This window comes from Aquarana catesbeiana, linkage group LG02 (assembly GCF_042186555.1).
Source record: "Aquarana catesbeiana isolate 2022-GZ linkage group LG02, ASM4218655v1, whole genome shotgun sequence".
Taxonomy (NCBI): Eukaryota; Metazoa; Chordata; class Amphibia; order Anura; family Ranidae; genus Aquarana; species Aquarana catesbeiana.
In genome coordinates this window covers 307,991,717-308,013,772 of record NC_133325.1, presented here as the reverse complement: position 1 = coordinate 308,013,772, position 22,056 = coordinate 307,991,717, and the positions used below count along the sequence as shown (strand labels likewise).

The 22,056-nt window shown below is 43.7% G+C and overlaps 1 protein-coding gene across 1 annotated transcript in view; it reads right to left on the bottom strand.

The window, feature by feature from the left end:
- ATP10A (ATPase phospholipid transporting 10A (putative)) overlaps nt 1-22,056 on the bottom strand; it is a 256,901-nt gene that overhangs the window by 120,831 nt on the left and 114,014 nt on the right. Inside the window, exons 8-10 of the mRNA XM_073614639.1 lie at nt 12,947-13,164; nt 10,696-10,890; nt 4,913-5,471 (exon numbers count right to left, since the gene is read on the bottom strand). Of these exons, the coding sequence (XP_073470740.1) occupies nt 4,913-5,471; nt 10,696-10,890; nt 12,947-13,164 (972 nt within the window). The remainder of the gene's footprint in view (nt 1-4,912; nt 5,472-10,695; nt 10,891-12,946; nt 13,165-22,056) is intronic.

Genomic DNA, 22,056 nt, shown 5'->3' with positions numbered 1-22,056 from the left:
CGAGAGATAACCAGGAAGTAAATTAGAAGCTTTGTGGTGTCATTGGTTTAGAACGGGTGTATTTTGGAGATGTTGTCGAGGTTGAGGCGGCAAGATTTTGAAAGTGATTGGATGTTAGGGCTGAAACAACTAATCGATTAATCGACAACTAATCGATTATGAAATTAATCGATTACTATTTTCATAATCGATTAATCGGCCAGTAACATAATGTGGTTTAAAATATAAAATGAGCCCTTTATAGTGCAAAAAGAGCAAATAATCGCTACTATAAATATTACTTTCACCGTTCTACAGTAAAAAAAATGAACCCCTTACAGTAGCGATTATTTGCTTTTTTTGTATTATAAAGGGCTCATTTTAGTTTCTCTTAACATAACCCCATTATGTTACTAAACGTCTTAGACCTGGTTCACATCTATGTGGTTTTTGGTGCTTTTTGCAGAAACACACTACAGTTCATTTAACAAGGTTTCCTATGGGACATGTTCACATCTATGCTTTTTTTCAGCCGCTGCGTATTTGGAAAGGGTCAAGGACTTTTTTTTTTTTTTTTTAAATGCAAAAAACGGTGCTTTTTAGGTTCAATATACTTCAATGGAGAAGCTGCAGAAAAGCATGTAATGCGGTTTTGTAGCAATTTGTATTTTTTAATCTGCTCAACAACGAATTGGCCAACAAACCGTATTTCTCTTCTAATAGTGTATACAGTATATCTCCTCTAATAGTGTATATACAGTATATCTCTTCTGTCTGTTATTCTCAGAGTGGATTCAATATTTTGCTCCCTAACCATATAGTTGGTTGTTTATATTTACCACTGCATAGAGATATTTAAGAATAAATTGCCTTTTTTTTTTAATCTTTACATATTAACTAAATTATACACCACACTTTTGTTTTAAGGTTATTAACCAATTAATCAAAACAATCGGCCAACTAATCGATTATGAAAATAATCGTTAGTTGCAGCCCTATTGGATGTTGCTAGTATTCACCATAGCTACAAGTGAGCTTAGTACCAGTACCAGTCAGGTACTCAAGAACAGGATATAAAAAAGGTTAGAAATACCTCACGCCACTTCAAAATAAATTTGAATTTGTGTTGTAAAGTGTAATTGTAAAATCGAAAGAGCGAGCAGAGTGGCGGCATCTCCAAAAACATATTAAAGCGGGTATTCCTAGAGTTGGGCAAGGCACTCCACAATGTAAGCAGCTTTTTATTATTTTGTATTTGTGATCTATTAATAACGATATTACACTCTATTGGTCCCCCTTCTTTTATTATGTGGTGCCATGGTGAAGAGAAGGAGCGTTATCTAGAATCCCAGGGAGGAGCCAGGAGATCCTAAAGGAAATGTACAAACCCAGGTGTTTTTTTGACCCTCTTTTTAGTTAAAGGGGTCATGGTTCTCTGGTGAGTGTACATCCAATTGAGCACTATCGGGTGAATATTAAGCTGGTGATGGTTTTTCAACACACCTTATTAAAAAGTAATCCCATTGATTGAGAAGATTTTATGAACTGCATTTAAAAAAAAGGACTTCTATTTACTGACACTTTAATTGATTGGAATTTAGCACCTTGCACTTTAAGTAATTATTTTTGTATGTTGTCTCACAGTTTGATGAATTTTGCATTTTTTATATATTTAATTTGTTTTACAGCTTATGAATGTTGCACTATATTGGTATTTGGTTATATCATAATATCAGTTTGTTTCTTAGCGCCCCCTTATGCACATACAACTCAAGAACTTCTGTAAAGAATCCTTATAAAGGTTCTAGGTAGGGATGCACCGAAATTTCAGCCGCCGAAACATTTTGTCCGAAAATGGCCTTTTCGGCAATTTGCCGAAAGAGAAAAAAGGCCGATAATGCTGCCGAAAATGGGGCAGGGCCTGGGCAGAGCTCCGCCCCTGGTGCCACCCATTATGGGGGTGTCGTATAGCACATTAGAGAGAGGAGAGCCGCCGCCTGGTTGATTAGAGCGCCGGGAACATCACAGCTTTCATTTCAATAGCTGTGTGTTCCCCGCCACGCGCCGTCACATACAGCCCCTCCGCCTCGTCCGGGCACTTTGATAGACAGATCACCGTCCTACGATTGGACGGGTGATCTGTCTATCAAAGTGCCCGGACAAGGGAGAGGGGCTGTATGTGATGGCGCATGGGGGGGGAACACACAGCTATTGAAATGAAAGCTGCGATGTTCAATAGCTGTGTGTTCCCCGCTGCGCGCCGTCACATACAGCCCCTCCCCCTTGTCTGGGCACTTTGATAGATGGGGGTGATTGATAGATCACCCGTCCTAGGATTGGACGGGTGATCTATCAAAGTTCCCCGGACAAGGGGGAGGGGCTGTATGTGACGGCACGCGTCGGGGAACACACAGCTATTGAAATGAAAGCTGTGATGTTCCCGGCGCTCTAACCAACCAGGCGGCGGCGGCTCTCCTCTCTTCCCCTGCACAGGTAGGCTGCACTGGGGACACACAGGCTGGCTGCATCTGATGGGCACTGGTGAGGCTGCATTGATCTCTTATCTCTTCAGTCGCCGACCATCTCCTGTACCACGTCTGCAGTCGCCGACCAACTCCTGTACCACGTCCCCAGCCGCTGACCAACTCCTGTACCACGTCCCCAGCCGCTGATCAACTCCTGTACCACGTCCCCAGCCGCTGACCATCTCCTGTACCACGTCCCCAGTCGCTGACCATCTCCTGTACCACACTGCAGTCGCTGACCATCTCCTGTACCACACTGCAGTCGCTGACCATCTCCTGTACCACACTGCAGTCGCTGACCATCTCCTGTACCACACTGCAGTCGCTGACCATCTCCTGTACCACACTGCAGTCGCTGACCATCTCCTGTACCACACTGCAGTCGCTGACCATCTCCTGTACCACACTGCAGTCGCTGACCATCTCCTGTACCACACTGCAGTCGCTGACCATCTCCTGTACCACACTGCAGTCGCTGACCATCTCCTGTACCACACTGCAGTCGCTGACCATCTCCTGTACCACACTGCAGTCGCTGACCATCTCCTGTACCACGTCTGCAGTCGCTGACCATCTCCTGTACCATGTCCCCAGTGTCTGACAATCTACTGTATAAAAATATTTTTTAAAAACAGTCATTTTTGTTATCGGTTTTGGCACCAAAAAACCCATTCGGTGCACCCCTAGTTCTAGGCGGAAGTAGTGGTAAAGTGATGTAATGTAACACTTGATCATCCACCTGAGACTAAGCTCTGAGTGGTTGAATTTTAGCACCATGTTTAAAAAGTACACGCTGCGAGGTGAATGCATTCCAAAAAAGCCCCATTCTTACAGTAACAGTCAGAGATGCAGGGTGACCCTGTCTTACTGATCCATGAAACTGGACTGTATATAAAGTCCAGGCTTTGTCTGTCACAGTGGAATTACGCTATGGGTCCCATAGCGATGGACCATGTCTCTAGAGCTGTATAGCATGCTGTGGCTGACTACTACGCATTGCACCATGTGCTAAGGTGAGCGCCCCTGCAGGATCCAATGCCCAAAGCAACATTACAGGCTGTCCCCACAGCGTAGAAACCAGGTATGGTTCCCCAGGTTTTACCATGATTAAGCCAATCTGGATACACTGCATCTCTGTTGGCAGTAGAAGACAGTGAGTTTCATTGAAGAATTTTAAGATAAAATAAGAAAGAAAAAATAAACTAGTTAAGCCAAGAGAGGTTTCCTCTATGAAGGAGAATAGGTCCACCACCCTTAGACACTAGCACAAAACTGAAGACGCCGAGTGGGGTATAGTTATAGGGTAGGTACTAGAGCTGCAGGATTAATCGTTAAGAATAGTTATCACAATTTTTTTCCTGTTGCGATCTTGACAAAGTATTTCCCAATTCTTTCTATGCAGAGAATTCTCTCTGCTCTGCTAAAGCCGACAGCTGTCAAAAGAAAGGGAAAAAAAAAACGGGCAGTCTGCCAAGAATCACAACATTCTTTAGCAGTGGAACTTAAGTATAAATATTGCAACAATTTGTCCTTTGGATCAAAGGAATACACTTTGGTGTGTAAATGAGGGAAGTTTAACCAATTAAACACTAAACCTTTTTCTGACATTTGTTGGTTTCAAGTTAAAATAACTTTTTTCCTAGAAAACCCCAAACATTATATATATATTTTTGTTAGTAGAGACCCTAGAGAATAAAATGGTGGTTGTTGCAATATTTTATGTCACACTGCATTTGCGTAGCAGTCATTCAAATGCAATTTTTTGGGAAATAAAAAAAACAAAAAAAACTAACCAGTAAAGTTAGCCCAATTTTTTTTGTATAATGTGAAGATTTTAGGCCGTAAGTATCGTGATCTTTTTATTCTAAGCAAAAAAATTGTGATTCTGATTTTGGCCAGAATCATGCAGCTCTAGTAGGTACCTAGGGAACATGTCCTCTCAAGCTTTGCCAGTGTCCAATCACCTGAAGGTATACGTCTACAATACCCATCTAAACCAACCTATATAAAAATACTCTGCCTGTGTCCTGTACGAATAAGATAGATCATTTTATAATAATGTACAATACCTATAGACAGTGGTTTACATGGTTCTATCTGCTACTCATTTCACAAGAACAGATTACAATGGGTTTACATATACACTAATACATTTCTGCCTCTGCTGCTTAAAAGTCAAACAGCGACAGAATAGGGTGGGTCTCTTTCACAGGGCCAGTCACATGTGGACACAGGAATCCGGCAGCCTCTTGTATCTGGCCCTGTGAGGGAGGCCTAAAGCCAAATCCTGACCACTTAGATGTGTGGCTCTTTTTTTTTTTTTTTTTTTTTTTAATTATGTAAAAAAGATTAAAACCCCCAACCACCACACCCCAAATAAAAAAAAAAAAAGGCATACCATCTCTTACCTTTAGGACATGCCTGGACAAGGTCGAGAACAACAGAATCTGCTCCTTTAGTGTAAACAATAATTTCATCTGTAAGTGGATGTCTGACAACCACAGACATACGTTTCCTGGTGGAGTCAAATCCCAGGGTGTGCAAAAGTTCAAAGCTTAGTCTCCCCAAGTTCGGTAACTCCACAGTTACTTGGTCAGACAGTCTACCAACAAGAGAAAAGTTATATGCTCTGGCAGCATATACAAGAGCAGCTTCATCAGGACTCTCTGCTTCATAGCGCAACTCTCCTTCCTGTCCATCAACCGTGACTCTAGTTCCTTGTTGAGAGTCCTGACTAACAACAGTAGTCTGTTGAGAGCCTGAGAATTTTCCTTCTAACTTAATAAAATTGCCTTCAATAGAGCTGGATGACAAAATACTTGATCCAATTCTTTGCATAGATTTGCTAGTGGCAAGACTTGATGAACTGCTACTATTTGATCCCGAAGTGAGTCGGCTCGGGGTAAACCTACGGATGAAGTCCTCGATAGTCTTAACAGGAGATTTCAGTTCATACCGAACTCGAACCTTTAAAAACAAAAAAAGGTTAAAAAACAGAAAAGGATGTTTAGTCTCTTTGCACTTGGCCCAGCTCTTCCCAAACCATTAGCCAATTTAACTCCACAGTACAAAAGTCAATAACCCACAGCAAAGGTCTGAAAGGGCCCAGGGCCGTCTTTTTGCCCGGGGGCCCCACCTGCCCAGCGACCCCAGCCAGGGCCGGACTGGCCCGGTAGGCCGCCTGCCCTGGGGCCGCTTTGAGTTGCAAATGTAGTGCTCCGCTCTTTCCCTCTCTCCTCCTGTGCATCACGGAGCTGGCTGGGTCTGTGTGCGACGGCCTCGCTGTAACAAGGTCCCGCCCCCCTAAAACCGGCTCGTGTAATAATAGATTGAATCAGTGTTACGGCTATCACACGAGCTGGTCTAGGGGGGCGGGACCTTGTTACAGCGAGGCCGCCCAACACAGACCCAGCCAGCTCCGTGATACACAGGGAGGAGATGCCCGCTGTGTGTGTGTGTTACCAGGCGATGGTGAGTCTGTATTAATTGGCACAGTGAGGCGGCAATGGTGGGGCACAGTGAGGCGGCAATGGTGGGGAACAGTGAGGCGGCAATGGTGGGGAACAGTGAGGCTGCATTTGATGGCCAATCGTGCGTGATTGTGTAGACAGGGCCCCAGTGACCGGGGGCCTATAATGCTCTTAAGATGGTACTGAAAGGGCCCTTAACCTTAATAGCAACTAGAAAGAGGATTGGCATTCAGATTAATGCAGTTTGCACAACTCTACCATATGAAACAAGCCCCTCATGTGGAACTGAACTCAAAAAGTGAAAACTGGTTATGTTACAGGGAACATTTAGAATTTACAAGTTTTCTTAAGCAATACTCAAAAAAATCCATGTTTTATTTGCAACTCCTCCTGAAAAATAGCAGCACACTGCCTGGTATGTTAGGGCATCTAGGCACTCCTGTACCTACAGTGTCACAGCTGTATATCTTTAGTATGAGATCTTAAGTTATATTCAGTTAGGTCATTGCTGTACTGCCTTGCTGGAGGTTAGACGTGCAGGAGGAACCAAAAAGTTCTGCTTTTACCAAGATGGTCACATCCACATAAAGAGAAAGTGCAGAACAAACCATTTTAGGTTCAGCTGACTGATAAGTGTCATTTTAAGCTGTCATCTTCAATTCCAATTTTTTCCTCTGTCAATCCCTGTCTAGGTGACAAAGAGTCAGATACAGGCAATAAGTTATAGGATATGCTGAAAAAAGCAACAAAATCACATTTACTTACAAGTAAGAAGGGTAAAATCAAAGAATTTTTTTGCTCTTTGTCTTTCTGTCCAGTGGCACCTGCACTCTCTCACTTCTTGTTCAGGTGTCACCTTGAAGTTCTCACTCTTTGTCAGTGGTTGTAAACCATTTATGACAGTTGAACTAAGCACATATATATCTGTAGTGTTTACTTATCTCTCTCCAAAGCTCCAAGTGTCGTTTCACTCTGGCGCTTCATTCCTCTGTTATCAGCATGAGTCACTTCTGAGAAGTTTTCAGATACATGCGATAACAGTAGCTGAAAATGTGTGTTGGGGAGGGAGATTAGCAGGGAGCTCGTTTATTCAGAACACAGCTGTGCATGTTCCTTCGTTCCTCTGTTTATGTGGAAAGGGGGGGGGGGGGGGGGGGGGGAGAGTCCTTTTCCTCCAATCAGGTCTCACAATGTGTATGTCCAGACTCCAACCACCCCTAAGTACTGCTGAAAGATGAAGATTTCAAACACAATCTGTACTTTCCAAAGAGAGTAGAAAGCTGAAGACGGCAGATATACAAGTAAAACCTATGTAGGGAGATTTGTTTAATCTCTGTGTATCATCTAAGGCTATTCACTTCGGGGGGCGTGGCCTGGACAGCGATGTGAGCGGACGTGCGTGACTGAAGCTCCGCTTGTGGCAGATCCTTCTACTCCTATCCTGCACCTTAAGAACACTGGAATCTTCCCCCAAAACTTGTGGGCTCTGGCACAGTAACCCGAGCGCACTATGCCCCTGCCGAAACGGACCAACAAAGCCTCCTCATCGCTGGAACGGTACCGGAGGATGGAGCGGGACACTGAGGGACAAGATGGCACCGTGCCAGCAGAACACGCGGCCTCTCCTACAGTGCAGGAGCCGGACGGCACTGCAAAGGTATTAGAAGCAATATCTCTATGCCAATCCACCTTAACAACCAAAATAGAGGAGGCAAGAGTGGACATCTCATTAATCAGGCATTACATGACAAAACTCCGAGAACGGGTCACTGAGGCTGAGACTAGAATCGGGCGGGCGAAAGACACATTATATCCCATGCAGAATTCACAAGAGGATTTGCAGCGTCAGCTGCAACAATTGGCGCAAAAGCACGATGACCTGGAGAACCGGGCCCGCAGGTCCAACCTCCGGTTCATTGGATCACCGGAGGGCTCTGAGGGCACAGACCCGGCCACTTTCCTGGAGCAGCTCCTGATTGCAACATATGGTAGAGAGGCCTTCTCGGTCACATTTGTGGTGGAACGGGCCCACCATATGCCAGCCCGCCTGAGGGGGCACCCCCACGTACTTATATCGCAAAACTGCTGAATTTCAGGGATCGAGATGCGATCCTACGTCTGGCCAGACTAAAAGGAAACATCCCATATCAATCCATCTCAGCGTTTCTGGACTTTTCGGCAGAGGTCCAGCGACAAAGAGCACGATTCTCAGAAATTAAACGCTGCCTAAGAACACATCATATAAAGTAAGCAATGTTGTTCCCAGCCTGCCTCCGAATAGTAGGCGAAGATCGGGTACACTGAGGATCCAGCTCTGCCATCAGCGTGGCTGGACCAACAAGACGCACAGAGGAACCAGCCTGCCTAAAGCATGTCCTAGCCCGCCAAACAACGCAAGTGCCACTTTATAATCCCTTGAATGCACTACTTCTCATGACTGACATAACATGCATCCACAGGTGTGATTATAATGATCCCAATCTGCATATTAATGGATGATCACAGAAAACCACAATAAACTGCCCCGAACCTGGTTATCAATGATTCCAACCCTCTACTGATAAAAACCTGTGACACCACTATGCCTTTACTACTGCTTAAGTAATATATGACCCGCACCACAGGAACTGTACATTTCTCTTAAGACTGCCTGCATGGCGGCCATCTCTAACCTAAGCAGGCAAATATCCTGGATCACCTAACCAGTCTCCTCCTCCTTTTATTCCTCTTAAATCCTCAACATACACCTAACTGTACCAGAATGGAATGCAGAGAAAAGGCTATCGCCCCACCATCACACAATGTATATGGTGTTTGAAATAAACTTTGCTCATTGTCCATTGCTAGATGCCACAGTGGAGCACGGATTCAAGTTTATGAAGTTTTCCTAATTTGCTGAATAACTATCACTGCGTTTGTTCCATTGCTGGATTACTATCCAGTATTTGTTCGCCCCTAACGGGAGTTTGCTATGTCGACATTGGCGCTGCCCAATAGGCTATCGCTGGTGCTGACATGTTCAATGTGCATCTGTTTTTTATTTTCTGTTCTGAATGTCTTGCAAGCAATGCCTTTTTGTTACAGCAGCACAAGTTTTGGGATGCAAGCCCCAGTCAAGTTTGGGCGACTGAGGGCAGGGGGGGGCGGGAAGGGAAAATGTTAAGGTTGAAGTTAAGTTAAAGAACATGAATAATAACCTGCAATGTAATGAAGTGAATGTATGTGTGTACTACCCTGAGGAAGGGAGAGGAGGTGTTATATTTGTCTTGGAGAGGAGGGGGGTGGCATGTGTCCCTGCAACATACCTTCTTTATATCCTTAAAAAACTAGATATGTCATTAATATGGCTAACCTAAAATTCCTTACTTGGAATATCCGTGGGATCCGAGACAAACTAAAACGCACGGCAGTTTTTACTTGCCTTAAAACATATCGTGCAGATATCACCGTTTTAGTTGAGACACATGTTACAGGACAACTCCAGCTTGCGCTGAAGCAGCCTTGGATAGGATGGGCGTTTCATGCCACCCACTCTCCTTACTCTCGAGGGGTCTCAGTGCTAAAAGCACTAGCTAAAACTGCACCCTTCGCACTGATCTCGGTACGCACAGACCCCCAAGGTAGCTTTGTCTTCCTACACTGCACACTATATGGTTCACAATACTTGATTATGGCATTCTACATACCTCCACCGTATAAATCTAATTTAATCACAGAGGGTCTGCTATATATATGGCACAACACCCCAATATACCTGCTGTTTGGCTGGGGGATTTCAATATGATTTTGAACCCCCAGACAGATAGAATACAGTCAAGTCAGAATGCCCACCCCCCTGATACTACCAGGCTAGCGCGCACACTAAAAGAATTCTCGCTGATACATGGAGATACAGTCATCCCCACGACCTGGCATACTCATGCTTCTCGGCGACTCACTCCACCATGTCCCGAATTGACCTTATCCTAATTTCTGATATACTGCTTCCCCGACTATTAGGCTCAGGATACCACACTAGATCCCTTTCTGATCATGCCCCCTGCTGGGCAACACTGCAACTAACCCAGAACATAGGACCTCGAACCTGGCGCCTCCACCCCTTTTGGTTATCAATGTTGAAAGATCAAGGACATACACAAAGAATGGCAATTTTACTTTAATGTTAACAAAAACACTGCCCCAGTGGGACATGTCTGGGAAGCGTACAAATTACATATTCGCACTGTCCTCTCCTCACGAATAAACAGAATAAAAGCCTCCTCCAACCTAATTCTCGATCAGGCCTTAGACAAAGTAGATCTATTAGCAAGGGAATTTCATAAAGACCCCACTCAGGACAGAGCAATGGCACTCAGGCTCCACACCTGTCTCTTAGACCAGCTACATTACGAAAAAGCTAAAAAGAAACTCTTTTTCTTAAAACAATGTGTGTTCGAACAAGGGGAGCGCGCGGGCAAATTATTAGCATACCTTGCCCACCAGGACACTAGCCCCCCAGTGGTGGTAACCTTAATAGGTCAAAAAAAAAAAAAAAAAAAAAGAAAAAAGGCTATTCACTTCATTGGGTATATGTGAGTGTTTTAAAACCACTTTAAAGGTTTTGGGCTTTGAAACTTTTTATAGCTAGATTTTCTACTGCTACAATGCATGATGCAGGGAGTAAGTTTTGATAATCTGAACAACGATAGCACATGCAAAAAGTTAATTCTGTCCACTATTACCTTTTGTCTAGGCTGATTTGGAGAAGTTACAACAACAGTATTGCAGATAGTCAAAGCGACAAAAAAGTCAAACACATCCATAAGTTCTGGAGTGAGCCTGGAAAGGAGATCTTCTCGGTTTCTCACAATCTTCAAAGCTTTAGTGCAATCGTTGACTTTTTCTAAAAGCTTTGGGTCAGGAGTGATATCTTTTTCCTTTAGTAAAAAAAGGAAAACAGGTTTTATTTTATACTTGTGGGTAGTCCCCCTGCGCTACCAGGTAGTGAACTAGTACATAGTGATATCTTTCAAATTAATATACAAATAGTGATGACGTAAATAAAGCAAAAATATTAAAATATAAATATATATATATATACACACATACATATACACACACATATCTATCTATCTATCTATATACATACATACACACATACTGCAATACCTACATGTGTTCACAATTACACGTGTAGAAGATTTAAGGATGTATGTTGTGTTGCGCAATTCCTCTGCTGCCTCAGTGTGAAATCAACATAAAACCTTCATACCATATAAACCATGGTTAAAAGTGATGAACAATATAAAACATAAGCTATGCATAATAAACCAAAACGTGAATAGTTCAATAAACTAGTAAGTGTCCAAGTGATCTATTCCAATATAGTGTAAACTTTTCTTCTTTGTTAAAATCCACAAAGCACAGCAGTTTTTGGATTTTAACAAAGAAGAACTTTATACTATGTTGGAATAGATCACTTGGACACTTGCTAGTTTATTGAACTATTGACATGTTTTGGTTTATTATGCATAGCTTATGTTTTATATTGTTCATCACTTTTAACCATTGTATATATTGTATGAAGGTTTTATGTTGATTTCACACTGAGGCAGCAGAGGAATTGCGCAACACCACTTATAAAATTAAACCTTACAAAGCGGAGGGCCACCCTAAAATAAAAAATTAATATTCTTAAAAAAATTTTAAAAGAAAAAAGCATTTGAAAAAAAAAAAAAAAAAAAAGCGAACATTTTTTTACTTATCTGAACCCCCTGTTGCTAGGCAGTCTTCCTAATCTGCCTCTTCCTATCCCGCAGCGCTTCCTCCTCTTCGGCGAGTGGCCCCGTTGCCTTCTGGGACATGTGTGTGTGTCCCAGAAAACAACGGGGCCATTCACAAAGCGCCACGTGACTCGCGCAGTAGGAAACGGGCAGTGAAGCCGCAAGGCTCCACTGCCTGTTCCCTTTGTTAAGATGGAGGCGCTGGCAGCTGATCCGATGGATGGATCAGCCTCGGGGGGCAGACATCGCGGGCTCACTGGAGGTAAGTGTCCTTATTAAAAGTCAGCAGCTACAATGTAATTGGGAATTATATTACTGTATATACACACACTATTAAAGTATAAGAATGTGAAGTACAAAATAAAATTAGCCAGCTGTTCTTCTGTGGTATGTACAGCATCTCACAAAAGTGAGTACACACTTCACATTTTTTTGTAAATATTTTATTATATCTTTTCATGTGACAACACTAAAAAAAAAAATGACACTTTGCTACAATGTAAAGTAGTGAGTGTACAGCTTTTATAACAGTGTAAATGTGCAGTCCCCTCAAAATAATTCAACACACAGCCATTAAGTGAGTACACCCCTAAGTGAAAATGTCCAAATTGGGCCCAATTAGCCATTTTCTCTCCCCGGTGTCATGTGACTCGTCAACACTATTTTACATTGTAGCAAAGTGTAATTTCTTTAGTGTTGTCACATGAAAAGATTTAATAAAACATTTACAAATATGTGACGGGTGTACTCACTTTTTTGTGATAGTGTGTGTATATATATACATATACATACACACACACACACACACACACAAACACACACTTTAACTCACTGCATGCATTGGTGTTTATGGGTAGTCAAAGAAGAACTAGCTCCCCATTGCCAAAAGCAAGACCTCCAGCCTCATGGCAAGCTGCACATAGGTCTAATCTAGAACTCAATTAATTCAATTTAATTTACAGTTTACATTAAATAGTCACAGCATAAATCGTTTTGGGCTCCACCTGTAGTCAAAATCTTAAATTGCATCTTCCAGTCATTGTGACATAGGGGAGGCACAGGTAATGACATCCATTTCATGTTGGAAATACAGTAGTCTGAAATATCTCTTAAACTGATGTTAAATGCATTTCAATAATGGAGTCATCAGCACAATTAAGGCTGGTAAGGAACCTTAATATATTGAAAGTCTTTATTCACCAATACTTACCATGGGACTGCTAAAGGCTGTGTGCTTAGAAAGGATACTGGCCTTCATAGCTTCTGCTCTGCTACCAGTCCGCCTGTGAGTCTTGGTACTCTGACTCCTGTGAACTGCTTTTACACTGTGATGGCTGCCACTGCTGTCCCGCCTAACAAGTGTTGCTGTTTTTACGCCATTATCTTCTTCTTCAGACTCTACCTCCTGATAAGCTGCTAAACGTTTTGCTGTAAAAATAAAACAGATGCCAACAAGAAGCAAGAGCGACAATTTAGGACTATATTTCACAGAGAAGGTAGAGATTGTGAGAAAAAAAAAAAAAACAGTATCATTTCTAATGTTTTACAACATAAATGCCCCAGTTCCATGGACTTGGCTCAATGTGTTGCAGTGCAAGAGGGAAGAGAGGTTCAATTGAAATCTATCTGCGCAAGCTCATGTATTTTCCTTGTGCTGGAAAAGCAAGCAAAATTAAAATGGTGAACTTTTAGTTATTGCAATTCTGGACAATTTAAGTGTGTATGTGCCATACCGGTGGGATCCCCTGGAAACTGGAAATCACTGCAGCTTCTCTAGCTTCTGTGTCCGATGCCAAGTAGCTGCTCTGCTGCTTACAGAACACAGGTGGTCTTGCGCCCCTAGCACAACCAGCATTCAGGGAACACATTGCATTTTCCCAATGAATGCAAGTGTTATCTGATTGGACAGGAATAAAATTGTGACATCACCACCCTGGCCTCTCCACCTCATCCAAATAAATAATGCCTTGCATTCATTGAGAAAATGCAAAGAGTTGCCTACTGTCGGCTGACCTCCCAGAGCCAGTTTAGGCTCGGCAGGAATCTCAACAATGTCTGGATCTGCCCAGATGTCCAACAGGCAAGCTGGCTTAGCTTCTCAGCACGCCACTGAGGGCCTGAGCAGAACAGTCACTAGCTCTCTGCTCACTGAAGACCAAGAATTGAGTGATCAGTGGTCTTTGATTGCCCAGTACTCAGTGTAGAGCCGGCGGGGGACAGCTGCAGCACCAGATCCATGCTGCAGCCATCTAGGTGAGTATGTATGTTTGTTTTTTAACCCCCCCGCCCCTCTTAAGACACCTTTTTGTGCTTGTATTGTAGATCACCTTGGACTATTACACAGATTGATACACTTTGCCTTTTGATTCTTGCCTGATGGTTACAGACCTGTTACAAATGGTTTCTCTTTTTCGTATGCTTGGTCATTTGAAAGATAGCCTAAACTGCAGCTATAGAAACGTGGGTCTTTCCCGGTCTACTCATATGTTGCATTTATTCCTTGTATTTGTTAGATGTGTTTATAGGCTGCCAAAGGGCTAAAAAATGGAAGCTGCTTTGTACAACACACTCCAATTTTGTACTTTAATAAATCTTATCTGAGAGCTGCATCCTTGGAACATTCATATACATATTGAAGATTTCCTGTGTAAATCCCCGTTAGCCACATTAATTTAGTGAAGTGCACTCTGCCAAAACTACACACACTTAATTTATTTATGCACACACCTATCATATTGTATATTCTGAGGCACATTTGTTGATGCGTATGGGTATTTGAGTATGCAAACCAAAAAAAAACCTAATATTACTCCAGGGAACACCATATAATTTTTTTGCTTTAATGTACAATTTTGCATTTGGGGAGGACTTTTATTAACTGCAAATGGGAACAGCGATGGAACACCATTTTCATTGCATTACACAAATCTTTTTGACTGGGAGGGGTAACACTTACCCGTCAATAGGATTTTTCGTCATACTTACCTGTCAAATCCTTTTCTTTGAGTACATCATGGGACACAGAGATGGGCTAATATTCATTACCTACTGGGTTATACGCCATCTCTAGGTGAATGGACACTGGTAGACAGTAAGTGATCCCCTATATAACCCCTCCCATACAGGAAGTACATCCATTTTGTAGCAAGCACTGAATCCTCAAAAAAGAGGGGAGAGATCTCTGTGTCCAATGATGTACTCAAAAGGATTTTACAGGTAAATATGACAAAAAAAAAAAAATACGATTTTCTTTTTCATACATCATGGGACAGAGTTAGGCTAATATTCATTACCTACTGGGACGTCCCAGAACAATAGCCTTGAGGGGAGGGAGACACCCTACCAAACAATAGCTATCAGACCTTATACGGCAGCCCGCATTACAATGTGCCCAAAAGCCGAATCGTTGGCTGCTCGAACATCCACTTGATAACATTTTGTGAATGTATGCACTGAAGACCAGGTAGCAGCCTTACAAATCTGAGCCACACGTACCCAATGGTGAAAAGCCCAGGAGGTTCCTACACCCCTGGTAGAATGAGCTCTCACCCTAAAGGGGGGAGCTTTACGTTTCAGACCATAGGCCAGAATGACCAATTGGCGCACCCAATTGGCAATGGAAGCTGCCTGCCCCTTCTTGGGTCCTTTTGGTAAAACAAAAAAGGAGTCTGATCCACAGATCTAGACAAATAAACCTTGACTGCCCAGACAACGTCCAAGGAATGCAGTCTTTTTCCGCCGAATGAGGCCGAGGGGAAAAAAAAAGGCAAAATGTCCTGATTTAAATGAAAGGCTGACACCACTTTTGGCAAAAAGGATGGTACAGGTCGTAACACGAACCGGTCGCGGTAAAGGATCATATATGGTTCCCTGCACAAAAGGGCCATCAACTCAGACACCCTTCTAGCCGAGGTGATGGCCATCAGGAAGGCTAGCTTGTGCAACAGCAAGTCTAATGGAATTTCCTCCATAGGCTCAAATGGTTGTTTCTGTAACACAGACAGCACCAAGTTCAAGTCCCCAGGACACATAGGTGACCTTTGGAGGAATAATGACAGGGCCGAAATCTTACTTCCGATTGTACACAAAGCCAATCTGATTTCCACAGCTGACTGTAGAAAAGAGAATTCTCCCAATCACGTATTTCCAAGGATGCCATTTTCTGGCTTCCCACCCAGCAATAAAAGTATTCCAGCCCTTATGATATATCTTTCTAGCAACAGCTTTTCTAGCATTCACTAGGGTAGACACCACTGGTCCTGAGATGCTATGGTCCTTCAACACCGTGGCTGCAATAGCCATTACATCAAGATTAGAGACTGTAAATTGGGGTGGAATATAGGACCTTGAGACAGCAGAGATCGGGGCGACATGGAAGCGCCCATGGCCCATCTATTGTCAGTCTCACAATCTCCAGGAACCAGGGCCTTCTGGGCCAGGCTGGTGCCACTAGAATGGCTGGAAACCCCTCTCTCCGAATCAAGCGCAAAAAATGTGGAAGGAGAGGGACCGGGGGAAAACAAACCAGGAAGTAGCGGCTCCATGGAACTACCAGAGCATCTGCTCAGATTGCCAGAGGATCCCTTGTTTGGGACACAAACTGCTGTAGCTTGCTGATGAACCTGGATGCCAATAGGTCGACCTCTGGCCATCCCCAATGCTGGCAAATTTCCTAGAACACCCCGAGTGTAGGGACCATTCCCCGGGCAAATCTGCTGGCGGTTGAGATGATCTGCCTTCCAGTTCCACTCCTGGGATACGGACTTCCGATAGAAAATCGGCACATGTCCCTCTGCCCAGGCTAGTATAGCTAGAATAACTCCTGGTACCGCCTTGGTGGTTTATTATAGGCCACTGCAGTGGCATTGTCGGACTGAATCCTGATAGGGCAGTCCTGAAGCTCCACTGTCCAGGACCACTGGGTCAGACGTACTGCCCGTAACTCCAGGACGTTGATGGGCAGCATCTGTTCTGTCCTTGACCATATCCCTTGAGCTGTGAGCCCCTCTAGGGTCACTTCCCAGCCTGAGAGACAGGCATCTGGTCAGTACTCTCCAAGTTACCGGGAAGGAAGGATCTTTCCTTTCGCAGGTTCTGATTCTGTAACCACCAGTTTAGGTTTAAGCATGCTCAAGGAGATAAGAGCATTCAATCCAGGGCTTGTCCTCTCCTTTTCCAAGCCAACAAGATGTCTTGTTGTATAGGCCTGGAAAGGAACTGGGCATAGGGCAATGCCTCGAAGGAGGACACCATCCTTCCTAAAAGACTCATACAGAGCCGAATAGAGGGTTGTCTGGTGCCCCTTATCTGACGCACCTGATCCTTCAGGGTACAGATCCTTATGGGTGGCAAAAATACTCTTGCTTGGACCGTATCTAGGATCAGACCTAAATACTTCGGACTTTGAGCTGGTCTCAAGGCTGACTTTTCTGTATTTATGACCCAGCCTAAGCTTTCCAAGTACCGCACTGTGCAGGTTATGCTCTGTTCTGGAGCCTGTAGGGAGTGATCTCTGAGCAGGTCATCCAGATACCCGAGGACCAAGATCCCTTGGGCTCCTAAAAAGGCCCAGTACTGGTGCTTCTCTTTATAGGAAGTAGACAGCTCTTCCCTTCGGAAATCTTTTGGATATATTTGTCCAAATCACCAAATGTACGTTTCCCATGAAAGGGGAAACCTGCCAATAACTTCTTACAAGGAAGCTCGGCTGACCAGTTCTTAAGCCTTAAAAGTCTGTGCATATGTACAGACAAGAGAGCCAAACTAGAAACCTGCTGTATTGAATCCTTTAAAACATCAAAACATCAAAACAGCAAAACAGTGCTCGAGGAATATCAGTCTTATTTTCAGCAAGAGCATCCTTCTGGTTAGGCCTGTCAGGCCATCTGACCTGATCCTTTATGGACTGGCAGATACTAAATTGCTGCAACAGCTGTCTAAATAGCTGAACTGGGCAAAGAAAAGGAAGCCTTTAATAACTCCAGTTTTTCGTCAACAGGGTCTTTCAAGCCCTGTGCATTATCCACCGAACAAGTTAAGTTCTTGTTTAAGGAAGAGACTGCTGCATCTATGGCCGGCTTGCTCCACTTCTAATGCTCCGTACACACGGTCGGATTTTCCGACAGAAAATGTTCGATGGGAGCTTGTTGTCAGAAATTCCAACCGTGTGTAGGCTTCATCGGACATTTTCCATCGGAATTTCCGCCACGCAAAATTTGAGATCTGGATCTCAAATTTCCGCCAAAATCCGTTGTCGTAAATTCCGATCGTGTGTACACAATTCCGATGCACAAAGTTCCACGCATGCTCGGAATCGAGCAGAAGAGCCGCACTGGCTATTGAACTTCATTTTTCTTGGCTCAACGTACATGTTGTATGTCACCGCATTCTTGACGTTCAGAATTTCCGACAAGATTTGTGTGACCGTGTGTATGCAAGACAAGTTTGAGCCAACATCCGTCGGAAAAAATCCAAGGATTTTGTTGTTGGAATGTCCGATTGTGTGTGTGTGCGGCATTAGGGAACTTTTCATCCATGGGATATAAAAGGGAAAACCTCTTTAGAGGAACAAAAATCCTGTCAGGATGCTCCCAATAAGCATACACCGCCTGTTCCAACAGTGGGTGTAAGGGGAAAGCCCGTGCGACCTGAAGAGGCCTCAGGGACCCAAAAAAGGACCAGGGGGCTCAGTGACCTCTGCAAGAGGTAACTTAAAAGGCAGAACAAACCATCTCGGTAAGAGTCTGGATCAAAAGCCTCTGCGACTGAGAGGCAGACACCAACTGGATATCGTGTTATCCAGATTGCTCAGAAGCACTCATCCGCCAGGCCCTCCACAGAATCCCAAGCTTTTAGCTCTTCTCAACTCGTTCCTGCTCCAAACTAGGAGGCTCAGGGAAGGGGGATATGTCACGCTTCTTGCCACCCTGCGGGATGGAGGCAATCATGCCAGCAATCCTGTGCTCTAACCCAGCTAGGGCCGAGGACAGTTCATCCTTGGTGATAAAAGGTGAAGCAGCAACGTTGACTGTAGGCACAATACCAGACAGGCGCAGCGGCTCAGGTTGCCTGGAAGTCTCTGGTCTTTCAGGGGATACGACTAGGTTAATCAGGAGCTACTGGCGACATAAGTTAGTCCCGCTCCTCTTTTTTGAAGACATTTACAAGCCAAGAGTACCTGGGTGTAGTATTAACACACCTCAGAAGGGAGACCCTTTGATAGGGCTCACCAAGCCCCTATGCAACAATCCTGCTAAGCACCTTAGCCTGCCAAGCAACACCTGGTGACTCATGTGACCCGGTTAAGGAGAATGAAAAGCTGCAAATGCCTGGTTCAGAGCCTGCTCTGTGTCCCACAGCTGCCTTCTGGAAGCACCGCATGCTTGGCATACGCAGCTTAAATAAGCTGGCTGTGCACCGGGATGTTCTGCACGTGCGCGGTCCTGGCAAATGGGTGCGGCTGTATTCGCATACAACGCAAATCTCTGTGCGCCCAGATTAGGCTACGGTGCATGCGCAGCTCCGAGTGCGCACAACGCCTATGGTGAAGCCACGTGCGCCATACAAACTGCTGAGCACAGCAGCGCTCTTGCGAATGCACGTGTGCCATGGCGAACCAAGGCGAAATGGCGCACCGTCATGTGAGATCATACAAGTAAAAGACAGCTAGACACAAGCAAAAAAGGTACACTTTGCAAACACCCACAGCTAGCCCAAAACTCCCCCGTATGGTCACCGCACACAGGTGTCCAGTCTTTAGCTAGTTTGACTGATTGTTACAATCACTGGGACACCCCACATTAAGTAAATAAAGGGGTTTCCCTTACCCGTCCAGGCGCAGGGCAGCTTAGAAACCAAGAGCCCAATCTCCAACCATCACGGCGTGTTCCTATCACTTGAGGATCTTCAAGGACTGGGTACCCTTTTCATGTTTAGGGTCCACTCCCTTGGACCTGTACAGCACCCTGCAGGAATGCCTTAGCGCTGTGGTGTCCAGGATTCCACTTTGCAGGGTCCAGCGCCCGGAGGTCGCATTACAGGCAAAACCTCGCAGGATCTTGAGTTTTCTTTGTGAGGCTTGTGTACCATTTATCATCTAAGCATATAGAGCCTGTGTCAAATGGATCCAATCGGTCAATCCCTTAATTCAATTAAGGAGCAAACAATGGAGAGGGATTGGACTGGGTGTGAAAGCGATTTGGTCTGTCTGACCCAATAATACAAATAGCAAAAAAAAAAAAAAAAATAGACTGGCCAAAGCAAGGAGTATAAAGACTAAAAACTGTTTTATTTATTAAACCTAGATAAATGTATGCATATAAAATATGTACATTAAACATAAGAGCATTGTACCAGTACCCAGAATGATACAGTTGTATGAACTGGTCACTCTCCTATGGCAAAAGTGGACTAGTGGCGGTCAATATAGCAAACAACACCTTACTGACTGAAAGCCCTTCTTCAGAGGTTTTGTTATAGATTCACATGGGTATAAAGTCTCTACAAAGAGTATACAAAATTTGTAACAAACATCAGTATTTTTACAAGTTCATTATTACTGTGCAAACAATTAGCATGGCAGGTATTGTCAGTTGGAACATCGATAACTTGCATTGTACACACTTCAGACATAGCATGTCTGAAAGGATTAAACTAATCAAGTCACGCATGAAAGGCAAGAACAGCTCTCTCCATGACGCATGAGCACACCCGGTCAAAGTTGGGGCATGGGGTCTGCTTGGCTACGAGGACTCCAGTTAGTGGAACGTCATAGCTCCATCTAATGGTGGGCTAGTAGCACTAAATAAATGAAATAATAGTAATCAGTTTTGAAAATTGCAGAGGGACAAGTGATGCCCCAATACCGTACAATGTTTATCTGTATGTAAGGTTTGAACAATACATTTTAAACAGCAAGTATTGATGTTGAACCTAGAAACATGGAGACCAGATAGATGTATAAACATGAAAAAAATCGAATTCATATCAGAGTGCAAATCTGCCAGTCTAGCAGATGCAAGAGATGAAGTAAAAGGGCAAAAATGTCAGCTGCATTGCTATAATCTTATATAGATAAGATTTTTTAGCATAGTCTATTTGACTAGAGGTCCCGCTCACAAATTCCAGATACAAACCTCAGAAGATAGGGCATAAAGTTGAAGGCCTCGTTGAGAACTGGGGCTGTGGTGGCCCTAAGAAGAAATATCCATTTTAGTTCAATCGGCAATAATAGTTTGTTATAGTCACCTCCACGTAGGGTAGGATCAATATGATTGAGGGCAATATGATTTTTGGACATCAATTTATGCATCAAAGCACTGTGCCTCCCTAAGGGGAGAGATGGATCTCGTTTTTGAATGCTTGCGACATGCCTGTAAATACAGCGCCAAAATTCTAATTTCGTCTTTCCTACACAAAAACTGCCGCAATCACAGGTGAGGAGATATACAATTCCAGAGGTGCGGCAGTTGATATAGTGTTTGGGATAGAAGTTAACACCATTAGGAAGGATAATGTTTTTACGAGTGTTCATGTAGTTACAATAACCACAGTGACCACATGGGAATGTAACACAATATTTGACAATATTTTTCTTAATGAATACACTGTGTACTAATTTATGCACGGGGGCAGGGCCACCTCACCGTGGGACTGTCGGAGGAGGTGTCTCGGCATATAGCCAGTTCGCTCCTACTTCTATGGTAGCCAGCTGTGAGCCATCGCAATCAACATCATGATTGGTCGTTATCCATCTTACAACCATTTATATGTCAGCCCCTCAGCTTACTTTGGCACATGCTGAGGGATGCACCGACATACACGTAGCACATTCTGTTTTAAAGTATGTTTGTTCTTTCTAAATCTACTCAAGGCAGCCCATAATATGCATGTTCACTTGCTAGATGGTATGACTGTCAAACTTAGTGTCTTATACATGCATTTCAAAATGGTTTGATTACTATTATTTCATGTATTTAGTGCTACCACCATTAGATGGTGCTATGACGTTCCACTAATTAGAGTCCTCGTAGCCAAGCAGATCCCGTGCCCCAACTTTGACCGGGTGTGCTCCTGTGTCTTGGAGAGAGTTGTTCTTGCCTTTCATGTGCGACTTGATTAGTTTAATCGTTTCAGACATGCTATGTCTGAAGCGTGTACAATGTAAGTTATCCATGTTTCAACTGACAATACCTGCCATGCTAATTGTTTGCACAGTAATAATGAATCTGTAATAATATTGATGTTTGTTACTTGATACTAATTTTGTATACTCTCTTTGTAGAGACTTTATACCATTGTGAATCTATAGCAAAACCTCTG